Source organism: Gorilla gorilla, chromosome 2, assembly GCF_029281585.2.
Source record: "Gorilla gorilla gorilla isolate KB3781 chromosome 2, NHGRI_mGorGor1-v2.1_pri, whole genome shotgun sequence".
Taxonomy (NCBI): Eukaryota; Metazoa; Chordata; class Mammalia; order Primates; family Hominidae; genus Gorilla; species Gorilla gorilla.
The window spans coordinates 190,854,476-190,868,380 of NC_086017.1; the positions used below are offsets into that span (position 1 = coordinate 190,854,476).

The following is a 13,905-nucleotide window of genomic DNA, read 5'->3' on the forward strand; positions in this document are numbered from 1 at the left end:
AGAATCGTTTTTCATTGCTTGGATTGTCCAGGTAATTAACCTGGTTCCTATGTGGGTCAAAGATATAAACTTAGCCCAAATAGCTTTAATATTTGTGTGGCTTAAAACAAAACTAAACAAAGTAAAACCATTATCTACACCCAACAAAATAGCACTTTCTTTGGGTAGCATGTGGATAGGAGAGTGGAGAGTAGCTAAGACAAGAAGCGACAGTTTCCTCTTTCACACTAGAATATCCTGTTGTGCTCTGTAGCATCAGACATCGATGAGTCATCAGTGATGCAGCTGGCCGAGATGGGTTTCCCGCTGGAAGCATGTCGCAAGGCTGTCTACTTCACTGGGAATATGGGCGCCGAGGTGGCCTTCAACTGGATCATTGTTCACATGGAAGAGCCAGGTAGGTGGCGAGAAAATGGAATGGCTTTGGAGTCTGATGTGACCCTCAGTGATGCTGAGTCCTGGTCCTTCCAAGGTCCCTGTGGATGTATCCCTAGAAAATGACTTTATAGTTCCTAATCTGCTGCAGCAGAGGAGAAAGCCAGTCTTTGTCTTTCTTCTTTTTTTTAAAAAAACAGCAGCTTTAGGCCAGGCGTGGGGGCTCATGCCTGTAATCCCAGCACTTTGGGAGGCCAAGGCGGGCGGATCACGAGGTCAAGAGATGAAGACCATCCTGGCCAACATAGTGAAACCCCATCTCTACTAAAGATACAAAAATTAGCTGGGCATGGTGGTGCGTACCTGTAGTCCCAGCTACTCAGGAGGCTGAGGCAGGAGAATCACTTGAACGCAGGAGGCAGAGGCTGCAGTGAGCCAAGATTGCACCACTGCACTCTGGCCTGAGTGACAGAGCGAGACTCTGTCTCAAAAAAACAAACAAACAAAAAAACAACAAAAAAACCCCAAACAGCTTTATTGATATATAATTCATCCCTTTAAAGTGTATAAGTCAGTGGCAAAAAGACCAATAGAAAGATACGGGATATACTTCTAACTAAGCGATGATGAAAATTTGAAATGGAAACATGGGCATGAAGAAATGGAGGATGTTTAGTTAGCTTTTTCTTTTATTTACTTTATTAAGCTATAATGCATATATTCATCTGTTTAAAGTGTACATTTCAATGGTTTTTCATAAATTCAGAGTTGTGTAACCATTACCACTATCAAATTTTAGAACATTTTGTACCCTCCAAAAGAAATCTCATACATATTAGCAGTCACTCCCCATTTTCCCGCTCACCCCAGCCCCTGGCAACCACGAATCTGTTTTCTGGATCAAGGGATTTGCTTGTTTTGGACATTTCATATAAATGGAGTCATATAATAAAAGGTCGTTTGTGTTTGGTTTCTATCACTTAGCATAGTGCTTTCAAGATTCATCTATGTTGTAGCATGTGTCAGTACTTCATTCCTTTTTACGGTAAAATAATAGTCTATTGGGTCGGGTTTGGTGGCTTACGCCTGTAATCCCAGCACTTTGGAAGGCCAAGGCAGGAGGATCATTTGAGGTCAAGAGTTCGAGACCAGCCTGGCCAACATGGTGAAACCCCACCTCTATTAAAAATGCAAAAATTGTCTGGGCATGGTGGCGGGCACCTGGAGTCTCAGCTACTTGGGAGACTGAGGCAGGAGAATTGCTTGAGCCCAGGAGACGGAGGTTGCAGTGAGCTGAGATCACGCCACTGCCCTCCAGCCTGGGCAACAGAGTGAGACTCCATCTAAAATAATAATAATAATAACAATAATAATAGTCTATTTTATGGATATACTATGCTTTATTAATCTTTATCAGTTCATGGACATTTGGGTTATTTACATTTTTTGGCTTTTATGAACAATGCTGCTATAAACATTTTTTACAAGTTTTTGTGTGGATGGACATTTATTTTTACTTCTCTTGAGTGGAATTGCCATGTCATATGGTAACTCTATATTTAATTTTGAGGAACTACCAAACTGTTTTACACAGTGGCTGAACCATTTTACATTTCCACCAGTAATGAATGTGAGTTCCAATTTCTCCATATCATCACTAACCCTTATTATATTATCTTTTTTATCATACCCATCCCAGTGGGTATGAAGTGGTATCTTGTGGTTTTGGTTTGCATTTTCCTAATGACTAATGATGTTGAACAACTTTTCGTATGTTTATTGACTGTATATCTTATTTGGAGATATGTCTATTCAAATTCTTTGCCCATTTCTAATGAAGTTGTCCTTTTATTATTGAGTTCTAAGAGTTCTTTTCAAATTCCAGTTACAAGTTTCTATGAGATATATGATTTGTGTTTTTCCCCCCATTCTGGTGTTTTTTCACTTTCTTGATGGTATCCTTTGAAGCACAAAAATTTTTAATTTTGATGATGTCCAGTTTATCTTTTTTTTCTTTTATCACTTGTGCTTTTTGTGTTGTAAATAAGAAACCATTGCCTAATCCAATGGCAAAAAGACTTACTCCTATGTTTTTTTCTAAGATTATTATAGTTTTAGCTCCTATATTTAGGTCAATGAGCCATTTTGAGTTAATTTTGTGTATGATGTGAGGTGAAGGTCTGACTTTATTCTTTTGTATGTGGATATCCAGTTGTCCCAGCATCATTTGTTGAAAATAATGTCCTTTCCCCACTGAATGGTCTTGTTGAAAATCAGTTAACCACAGGTATATGATTTTATTTCTGGAATCTCAATTCTATTTAATCAATCCATATGTCTGCTTGTATACCAGTACCAGACTGTCTTTTTTTTTGAGACAGAGCCTTGCTCTGTTGCCCAGGCTGGAGTGCAGTGGCGCAATCTCAGCTCACTGCAACCTCTGCCTCTTGGGTTCAAGCGATTCTTGTGCCTCAGCCTCCCAAGTAGCTGGATTACAGGTGTGCACCACCACGCCCTGCTAATTTTTGTATTTTTAGTAGAGACAGGATTTTGCCATGTTGGCCAGGCTGGCCACGAACTCCTGACCTCAGGCGATCCACTCGCCTTGGCCTCCCTAAGTGCTGGGATTACAGGCATGAGCCACTGCACCTGGCCCAGACTGTCTTGATTATTATAACTTTGTAGAATCATGTTTTTCCTTGTTAGTGTTGTTTCAGGACAAAAAAAAAAAAAAAAAAAAAAGGAAAAGACTTGGGTGTGGTTATTTTTCTCAGATTTTGCTGAGCCGCTGACCATGCCTGGTTATGGAGGGGCAGCTTCTGCTGGAGCCTCTGTTTTTGGTGCTTCTGGATTGGATAACCAACCTCCAGAGGAAATCGTAGCTATCATCACCTCCATGGGATTTCAGCGAAATCAGGCTATTCAGGCACTACGAGCAACGGTGAGCATGAGAGACTGTGTGTGTGTGTGTGTCTGTGTGTGTGTGTGTGTGAATTTATTTCTGTAGCAGTTGAGACTTTCCAATGTACTTTGATCATTTTGATTCATGTTTGATTCATCTGTGAATCTCATCATAGCCCATAAAGATTTATTTGCATATTATAAATATAAAGCTAAAATGAATGATTTTCACACAGAGAATGAGATAAATAAATCTGGGATAATATGAGCAAACTGAAAGAAACTTGATATCATCTTGAATATTTGTTAACCGGGGGTCAGAAATTTGACTTGGAGGCTGCTTGTGGCCCTAGAGGAAAGAGGGATGCATGAAATTCCATGTTCAGTAAGAAGTCCTTTAGGAGATAGAATGCTTTTCTGATACCAAGACCTTGGGTAAATGTCTCTTAAAAGTCCTCATAGAAAACTGAATGGCTCCTTGGAATTCTCTGCTGCTGTTTCTCTCTGCAGAAAGAGAAGGTTCTTCTGGTAGCCATGAACTTCTTGATACCAAGAAACAAGGGACCCTGAAACTACAGGGTAGACAATTCCCTTCTGCAGTGCTGATATCTGTTTAATCTTGAGGGAAGGTACTTAAAACAAAACCCATCCTTCCTGGTCACACCATAATCCATTTTTGAGTAGATATCTGCTCTCAATTACTTCTTGCCTATCCTGATGGGGTGCCTGCTAGGATCCATTGCTGAGGTCACAGTGGCTCTTGATTGTCTCATGAGGATGTGGCTAGGACAACCTGTCTCCCTTTAAGATGATTAAAATATCTCAACCAGAGTTTGTTTTAGTTGGGGTACTTTCTTGTGCTCCACTCATTTTATTTGCCTGACTGTTTCATTAGAGGTTCTATATCTATACAAATTCTTTAACCTGCCAGTAATATCACAAGCTGAGAAAGATGGAAATATTTTTATGGTCAATTAGTTTGAAGTACATGGAGTTCAGTTTAAACAATTATACTTAACTAATCAGTGTTGTTGTCATTAATCAAGATATTAATCTTGTCTTTACTGGAATTCAAACATTTTACCAACATTCCAGGAGAGAAGGCTCTAACATAATACCACACTGGCATCCCTCTATGGTTCAGTTATCTGCAGAAAATACAGTTGGTAGAGAAGGTAGTGTGTGCAATTAAAGTGGCTTTAGAAAGAGCTGCACTTAAACAAATGCCATACCCTTGGTTATTCCACACCTATTATTATCAGCATCTTCCTGCAGAAAAGCTGAGCTAACATTGATATAAACTTTGGAATGCTGATCTGCTGCTCAGAACTGTTTTCCAGTGAATCCAATTACAGACGTCAGCTGGGAGACTTGCAGAACGCCATGCCAACTGAACATGCCTGTCATGCGGAGTCAGAGCTTCTTACTCAGTGGCACTTAGGACTAATTAATTCAGGCCTCCTTCCCTATCTGCTTGACATCTAGTTGAAATGGTCAGGACATAGTGAGGCCTGAGGCTGCATGCATTGTAAAAACGTGTGTTTCTTTTTTGTTGTTAGAATAATAACCTGGAAAGAGCACTGGATTGGATCTTTAGCCACCCTGAGTTTGAAGAAGACAGTGATTTTGTGATTGAGATGGAGAATAATGCCAATGCAAACATTATTTCTGAGGCCAAGCCCGAAGGACCTAGAGTCAAGGATGGATCTGGAAGTAAGTTCTTGCCTTAGAGGCTGTCTGAGCAGTCAGAACTATACGTTCAGCTCATGCCCTTCCCTCCCACCACGACATAGTCAAGCCTTTGCCATCATTCAAAAGTTAGCACAGATCCCATCTTCTTCGTTTTTTTTTTTTTTCTTTTTTGAGACAGAGTCTCACACTGTTGCCAGGCTGGTGCGCTGTGGCGCGATCTCGGCTCACTGCAACCTCCACCTCCCGGGTTCAAGCCATTCTCCTGCTTCAGCCTCCCGAGTAGCTGGGATTACAGGCATGCGCCACCACACCCAGCTAATTTTTGTATTTTTAGTAGAGACGGGGATTCACCGTGTTGGCCCAACTGGTCTCGATTTCCTGACCTCGTGATATGCCTGTCTCGGCCTCCCAAAGCGCTGGGATTACAGGCATGAGCCACCACGCCTGGCCAGATCCCATCTTCTTAGAAATGGTGCAGTTTGCCACTTTGCATAGGCCCCGGTGATCTGATAAAGTCATGTCAGAATCATGTTGCTTGGTCATGTTTGTGCCCAAGTTTAGGGCCAACTTTGATTTTGTCTGTTCCTTTGAGGTAAAATTTCTTCATGGACCATGGGAGCTTTTGTCAAAAAGAGAACATTTGTTTTCATGGTAGTGTTTTTTGAGTAGTAGCAAAGTGGTCTCATCCTTGATCATATCGTTACCTGTACCAACTACTGATAATATCCTGAAGGGTTGTCTCAGGATGACAGGAAGAGGTGCCATAGGCCGTTGTTCTGCGTTTTAATAGCAAACACTTATGTATGTCACTATGTGCCAGGCACTGTTCTAAGCACTTTGCATATCAACACTCATGTAATTCTCACTACAACTGATTTTACAGGTGAGAAAATAGAAGCACAGAGAGGTTGGGTACCTTGCCAAAGGCCACACAGCTCTTAAGAGATGGAGCCAAGATTCAAACCCAGAATCCTTGTTCTTAACCTTTGTGATATCCTGTTTCTTGGGCTGTCATTGCCTGTAGAATAACATTCCGGCTCTTTAGCTTGGCATTCAGCACCTCCTCCAGTCAGATCCAGACCACCTGGTCTCCCAGTGTCACGTCTATACTCCCTATACCTGCAGCTGGGATGCCTGGGACTGTAGCCACACTCTTAGCCTACTCAGCTGTCAACAACTCTCTTCTCACTTAACCTGCAGACTCAGGTTAACCCCTATTTGTGAAATGAGCCTTCTCTCCCATCACTGCACACTAAAATTCTCATCATTATTTAGAACTTGGCCATAGATTCCATTTCTCTGGACTGCCTTCCTAGATCCTTGTCATAATCAGCTCATGCTTACCTCATATGCTAGTAATAATTATACCAGTATGAAAAATACTCCCATTTGTGCCATCTTTAATCCTCATGGTAACCTTATGAGGTACATACCATTATTATCCCCATTTTACAGGCGAAGAACCTGAGATAGAGAAGGCTAAGTAGTAGCTTGTCAAGGTCTCATAGCTAGTGATGGATAGAACCACAATTCCAGTGCAGGCAGTCTGCCTCCAGAGCCTGTGCCTGTAGCCACTGTAATGCATTGTTAGTTTTTTTTGGTTTTTTTTTTGGAGACAGAGTCTCACTCCATCACCCAGGCTGGAATGCAGTGGCACGATCTTGGGTCACTGCAACCTCCATCTCCCAGGTTCAAGCGATTCTCCTGCTTCAGCCTCCCGAGTAGCTGGAATTACAGGCTTGGGCCACCACGCTCCCTTGTTAGTTCTTCTGTTGTTGGAGGTATCAAGTTGATCTTGCAATAAAATTACTTCTGTAGGTAGGTATTTGTGTCTCCCATTTGACTAGGAGCTTGCCCAGGGCAGAGGCCATTTGGCTTTTATAAAACTCATGGTGTCTAGCATGGTGCTAGACACATAGAAAGTACTGAGTAAATAACAGTTGTATTTAACTAAATCTACACTAGCAGCATTTGTTCCTATAATCATATAGTGGCAGATTTACTCATTAATATTCTTTCCAGACCTAACATGTACGTATTGATATAGAGCTAGAAAGAGATGGTGGGAGGGAACTGTCTTCTTCTTTTTTTTTAATATAAAATAGGAATTTCATCACTGAAACTGTTTCAATGCCAACTGGATAAGAAAGGATGAGATGTCGTTCTCCCAATTTCCGTATTCATTTAAAGTATCTGGTATTACTTTTCAGAAATTACTAGCTTCCCTAAAATATTTAAAGCTGTAACAGACAGGTTACTCAATAATGCATGAGCAGGATTTATCACTTATTACACGTCCATCAGTTCACTGCTTCATTGATTTTCCATAATGGACATTTCCTTGGAGAGGATGAGTCCTTGCAGAAGGAATCAACCACAGGATGGGGCTGTTGTAAAGCTGCCAAGGTTTGGCTGCAGAGGGAAGGCGGGTCTGATCTTTAGGGTTTCGTTTCTTCTGATGGAGCTTGGAGGCAGCAGCCACTCTCTCACACATGGTCAGTAATGATAAAGAACAGCCACATCATCTCCTCAGGGCTTACTCTACCTCAGAGTGATCTGTAGATATTCCTGCCACTGCTGGATTTTGAGGTGCATCCTTGAATAGGATGCTGCCAGGCACCCTTTAAGGCACTATGGGTCAAACCCAAGGGATTGAGGGTGAGGGTAGCGAAGGAGCACTATGAGATGCACTTAGAAATCGCATGCAAGATATGCAGGATATAAAGGCAGTAGTAGATGAAACATTTAATTATGAAGACAGAAAAGCAGAAACCTAATTTGCCAAATGCATTTTGAGTTTGATTTTACAGAACCACAAATGTTTTCAAAGTAACTTCCCCAGCACTGTGCCTGGCCCATGGTGAGTGATCAGCAAATAACTGATTGAATGAAGAATTAAGTGAATGCCAGGAGGTAATAGACTTTGATAGCATTTTTGCTGCTTCCACAAAGTTCTATATAGAGTGGTTGGCAGTATACTACTATGTTACATTGCATGAATCAAAGGGAGGGGAAAACATGACTTCCTGTACTTTACTATATTAGCACACAAACTCATATTGTGAGTTGTTGCTTTCTTTTTCCTTTGTAAAAAAATGAACATTTATATTGAAGGATATATATTAATTTTAGCAACTTAAGAAAATATAGATATATGAAAAGACAAAATTAAAAATTACAATCTTACTCCCTGGCAATAATGACAAAATAATGTTTTGTTTATATTCTCTAGACCTTTTTAGACAAATGTATAAAAATGAATATAAATCTAAGGTTGTTTAAATATAACATTCTATTCTATACATTGCTATTTTGTGACTTGCTTTTCCTTTAATGTAATTAACATGTGATTAACATGTGATGAGGCTGTGATTAGCCTGTGAGTTATGTAGGTGTACATGTATATAAATCTATATTGTTGAACATATATTAACAATATTCTATTATAAACATGTACCATAGTTTATATACCTAATTCTAGGTTAATTAGGTATCATTTAAATAAAAGACCACATTATTACAGAAAGAGTTTCAAATAATGAAGATATTTCCACATTCAGAAGATGACCACTATGATTTTTAAATAATGAGGTTTTTTTGAGACAGAGTTTTGCTCTCTTCCCCAGGCTGGAGTGCAGTGGCATGATCTTGGCTCACTGCAGCCTTTGCCTCCCGGGTTCAAGTGATTCTCATGCCTCAGCCTCTCGAGTAACTGGCATTACAGGAGTGCACCATCATACCTGGCTAATTTTTTGTATTTTTAGTAGAGACGGAATTTCGCCATGTTGCCCAGGCTGGTCTCCAACTCCTGAGCTCAGGCAGTCTGCCCACCTCTGCCTCTCGAAGTGTTAGGATTACAGGTGTGAGCCACTGCGCCTGGCCAAATAATGAGTTTCTTAAAGGATGAATTCAACTCACAGAAGTACAGCATATGCCTAATGTAATCCCTATCCAGGGAATAAAAGCTTGTTCAGCATTTTCCTCCTTCCATCCCTTCCTTCTTTCCTTCTTCTACTAAAAATAATATTGTGATAAACAGCCTTGGGCCTTCATTTGATTATTTGTTAAGGGAAGTTTCAGGAAGGGAAGTTTGTGAGTGAAAAATACATATTTTTAAGGTTTTAATGCAGATTACCATCACGTGATTCTCCACAAACACAGCAGGGGGCCACATCCTGGTCACACTGGTGACTTTCTGGTTTCCCCAGCCTTCCCCAGCAGTGCTTTTGGTTGAGTGCTTTTTATATTTTTTGTATCTTTATTGCCTAGTTATTTTTCTTCTCGTGTTAACAGCTTATTTCCTTTGGCCAGTTTCCCACTTTTATTCAGGTTGTCAGCTTTCTTTTATTGATTTTTATGAGAGTTTCATGTACTGTAGATTAGTTTGGGAATACCTGATCACTTTACAATATTGAGTTTTTCTAGCCAGAAACATATGCTTCTCCTTTGATTTATTTGCCCCTTTTCTAACTCTTGCAAAGCTGTATGGTTTTCTTCATAAATATGCTGGGCATTTCTAGTTTAGTTATATCTCAAAATTACATTTTCACTGTTACTTATTAATACAAATTTTCCCCATTGTATATTAAACATTGCTGCTAAATTATATAAAGGTACTGATTTTGTAATTGGCCATTCTCTAGGGGTTTGACTGGCATTACATTAAATTTATAGGTTAACCTGGGAAGATGTGTGTTCTGTTTAGCTAGGTTGTTTAAATTCCCAAGTCATTTCTTTTTACTTTTTCTGGTTGGTGAATTGACTGAGGTATATGACTTGAGAATTTTTTTTTTTTTTGAGATGGAGTCTCGCTCTGTCGCCAGGCTGGAGTGCAGTGGCGCCATCTCAGCAAACTGCAACCTCCAACTCCCTGGTTCAAGCTATTCTCCTGCCTCAGCCTCTGGAGTAGCTAGGATTACAGGCACGCACCACCACACCCAGCTAATTTTTATACTGTTTTTAGTAGAGATGGGGTTTCACCATGTTGGCCAGGATGGTCTCCATTTCCCGACCTTGTGATCCGCCTGCCTTGGCCTCCCAAAGTGCTGGGATTACAGGCGTGAGCCACTGCACCTAGCTGAGAATATTGAATACAATTAAAGGGTAGGGGTAATTGGTGTTTGAGGAACCAAAACAAACAAAATAAAAACAACTTCAGTTTTCAGGGTTTTAAGTGGCAGGAAGTCCAAGACAAATCTGTCTAAGCAAAAAGGGAAATATTTTCTCATGAAAGCTGGCAAGTCCTGGGGGCACTGGGCTGCAGGCCTGCCGTGATTCAGGACTCAAACCCTTTTAGCTGGATGGGCCCCTTGGCTCTGCTTCCTCTAGGTTGGTTCCAGTCCCAGACAGGCTCTCCCTAATGGCACAAGATGGCTGCAGCGCCTCCCACAACTATATCTTTCCAGGTTAAAATCTAGCTAAGTCTTGTCCCAGAGTTCTCAGCAAAGGTCCTGAGAGCCTGAGACTCTGTGAGACTCCGTTATGTGCCCTGTCCTACTCCAAGTCACTGAGGCAGGTTGATTCAGGCCTGCATTATGGGCCTCACTCCTAGAACCTGAGGGTGGAGACATCTTCCATCCTCTCACCTGAGCTGAGAAGGGACAGGTTGATCTCCTTCAAGCACTGGTTCAAGTGTGGTTCGGACTAGTAGAATCACCTGAGAACTTGTTAGGACTGATGTTGCCCCACTTCAGACCTGCTGAATTAGGAACTCTGGGCGAGGCCCAGTAATCTGTGTTTTAACAGGACATCCAGGTGATTCTGATGCAGCTTAAACTTGAGAATTACCACCTTAAAAGCAGTGTTAGGTTACTGTTGCTTTAAGAAGGAGGGGCGTGGCTACTGGGACTTTGTCACACCAGGTTAACACTGAAATAATAAGGTAGGTGTTATGAAGTGGAAAAAAGCGATTATTACAAGGGTAGGGATTAAAGAAGTACATGTATCAAATTTTTCCTTTTAGGAATATGTTAATTAAAAATCACTGTTTCCATTTTTCTGAATGTGGAAGTAATGCTACTGCATGAAACGATTATCTAAATGGCGTCTAATTTGTTTAAAAAGGTTAGTGCTATTAACACTTGATGAAATAGTGGCTGTCATTTCCAGAATGCCTCCTCTGTGCCAGGCACTTCCTTGACCACTTTTCCTTCACTGCTTATAGGGAGGTATTCTGATGAGGAAGTGGTGACAAAGCTAAGTGGTTTGCTAGTGGTAGAACCAGGTTAGAATTCAGGCCTGTTTGATTTTGAAGGCTGTGCAGTTTTTCCTTTATCCCCGATTGAGTAATCTTATTTCACATTTTGTATTGGAATGGAGACAAGAGTCTATTTTCTACCATGTTCTGCACATTTTAGGGCTAGCACCTAACTTTCTGTTGAGTTTTTTAAAACTTCAAAGCTAGAAATCAGGCCGTCACTCTGACCTATCGGGGCTTCTGCTATGTGCAAAATCATTTCTGTTTTCATGTTTCACTTAATGAGCATTTAATTTTTCTTAAGAAAAGAATTCACTGGTTGCCAGTGAAATTAACTTGCGATTAGGCTGTGATTACTCAGAGCCTGCTCTGGCTCCTTCAGCCACTTTGGTGTAATGGTTTGGATACCTCCGATGCTGCTGAGATTTTCCAGCCAGGGAGCAGAGAGGCGTTCATTTGCATAACGCTGGGGTTCCTGAGGTGCTGAGCTCCCTGAGGAATGCCACCCAGAAGAGGATCTAGGGGGCAAAAGGTACAGCTCCCCAGGGAAGCTAAGCCCCAGTGGTTGACTGGAAAGTCACATAGACACTTCATGCCACTGGTGCTAATTCTCCTCTCACTTAGCACTTGTTGCAGTTCCTAATTTTTTCAGCGGTGCTGTTGAAAGTTAAGAGGCAGCCACTCTTGAGTAAACTGATTTACACTGAAGGATAAATGATGGAGAACTATTAGACTTGGAAGGAAGTGTTTGCCTTTTGGAGCATTCGGCATTGTAACAGAGAGACTGGTAATTTTGAGCTGGCTAGGGTTGGGGGAAGCAATTCGTAGACCCTTTACAATTCTGTTGCTATCAGCTGCCTTCCAATGTTATTGATTTACCTAGGTCTGTCTTCTCTTTTTGAGAATTCAGAAATTTCTGAAAGCTCCAAATACTCCTCCCTCCCACACTGTTTTTTTCTCAGAGAGGGCATGAGGGAAATCAAGCTGTTGGAGAGATTGAACTTGTTGTATATTGCGCCTGATATACTTTGGATGTTTGTCCCCTCCAAATCTCATGTTGATATGCAAACTGCAGTGTTGGAGGTGGGACCTGGTGGGAGGTGTTTGGGTCATGGGAGTGGATCCCTCATGAATACCTTGTGGGGGAAAAGCATATCCCAGATAAATACCCAGATATTGGGTGCTTATGAGGCAAACGTTAGTAAGTTGGCAATTTTATTTCCCCTGCTTTGTACAGAGGGAGTTAGAGATAGACAATGACACAAATTAATCAAGTAAAGAGCATTGGATGATAACCCAGTTTTTCTCACCAGAGGACTGCAGTGCCTCTGGGGTCTTGATAGTTATTTTAGGGAGTGTTTTGATGTCTCTGTGTTCTGAGCACTCTCTGTAGACTAACTAAGTAATGCGTCATGCCCTGATGAGATACTGCTGCTTTGTAAATATTTTAGATGCTATAATGGCTTATAAAATTAAATTCATTTAAAGACACTTCTGAATCCAGAGTTGCTTTTGGTCATTACACTTGTTAAAGCATAATTTTCCAAAAGGCAAGATCATGACTTTCAGGTAAATGTAAAATGAACACATATCACAGATTTTAAAAAACTCATTAATTAATGAGAGAATCAGTCAGATGTTATTACTGGTTTAAAAACGTTTGTGGAACTAGGATATTTAAAGACAATTTAAAAAAGAAATGTTAGGATGAGATTGCCAGGTTAGGTTAAAAATTAGTCAGTGTCTGTCAGGACCATAAATCCTTGAAATAATTATATTACCAGTTTATACCCCAATTTATAAATCTATACATCCTTGAGAATATGTGTTCTACTGGACAGAATTTTTTTGTATCTTTACTAGATAAAAATCTACAAGTTAGCAGGTAACATCACTAAATATGAGATCTTTAATCAGTAGTGTGTTAGTAGTTTTATAGTCGTTGCTGTAAGAGAATACCTGAGAGTGGCTAATTTATATAAAAAAAGGAGGTTTGTTTGGCTCATAGCTCTTCAGAGTATACAAGAAGCACAGTGCTGGATCTGCTTTTGAAGAGGCCTTAGGAAGCTTTCAGTCAATGGAAGGCAGAGGAGCAGGCGTGTCACATGGCAAGAGAGAGAACAAGTGAGAGAGAAAAGGTGTCATGTTTTTTTTAAACAACCTCTTCTCCCTTGAACTAATAGAGAACTCACTCATTACCAGGAGAGGGCACCAAGGTATTCATGAGGGATCCACCTCCATGTCCCAAATACCTCCCACTATGTCCGGAATTCGTGGGTTCTTGCTCTCACTGACTTCAAGAATGAAGCCGCGGACCCTTGCTGTGAGTGTTACAGTTCTTAAAGATGGTGTGTCCGCAGTTTGTTCCTTCTGATGTTCGGACATGTTCAGAGTTTCTTTCTTCTGGTGGGTTCATGGTCTCGCTGGCTTTAGGAGTGAAGCTGCAGACCTTCACGGCGAGTGTTACAGCTCTTAAGGCGGCACGTCTGGAGTTGTTCATTCCTTCTGTCCGGAGTTGCTCATTCCTGCGTGTGGGTTTGTGGTCTTGCTGGCCTCAGGAGTGAAGCTGCAGACCTTTGCGGTGAATATTACAGCTCATAAAGGTAGTGCGGACCCAAAGGGTGAGCAGCAGCAAGATTTATTGCAAAGAGCAAAAGAACAAACCTTCCACAGTTTGGAAGGGGACCCAAGCAGGTTGCTGCTGCTGGCTCGGGCAGCCTGCTTTTATTCCCTTATCTGAT

The 13,905-nt window shown here is 41.1% G+C and overlaps 1 protein-coding gene across 6 annotated transcripts in view; it reads left to right on the forward strand.

Moving 5' to 3' along the window:
- USP13 (ubiquitin specific peptidase 13) overlaps positions 1-13,905 on the forward strand; it is a 134,404-nt gene that overhangs the window by 105,934 nt on the left and 14,565 nt on the right. For all 6 annotated transcript variants that reach the window (XM_004038064.5, XM_063704406.1, XM_055381813.2 and 3 more), the window contains 3 exons: positions 254-397; positions 3,150-3,316; positions 4,836-4,989. In XM_004038064.5, the coding sequence (XP_004038112.4) occupies positions 254-397; positions 3,150-3,316; positions 4,836-4,989 (465 nt within the window). The remainder of the gene's footprint in view (positions 1-253; positions 398-3,149; positions 3,317-4,835; positions 4,990-13,905) is intronic.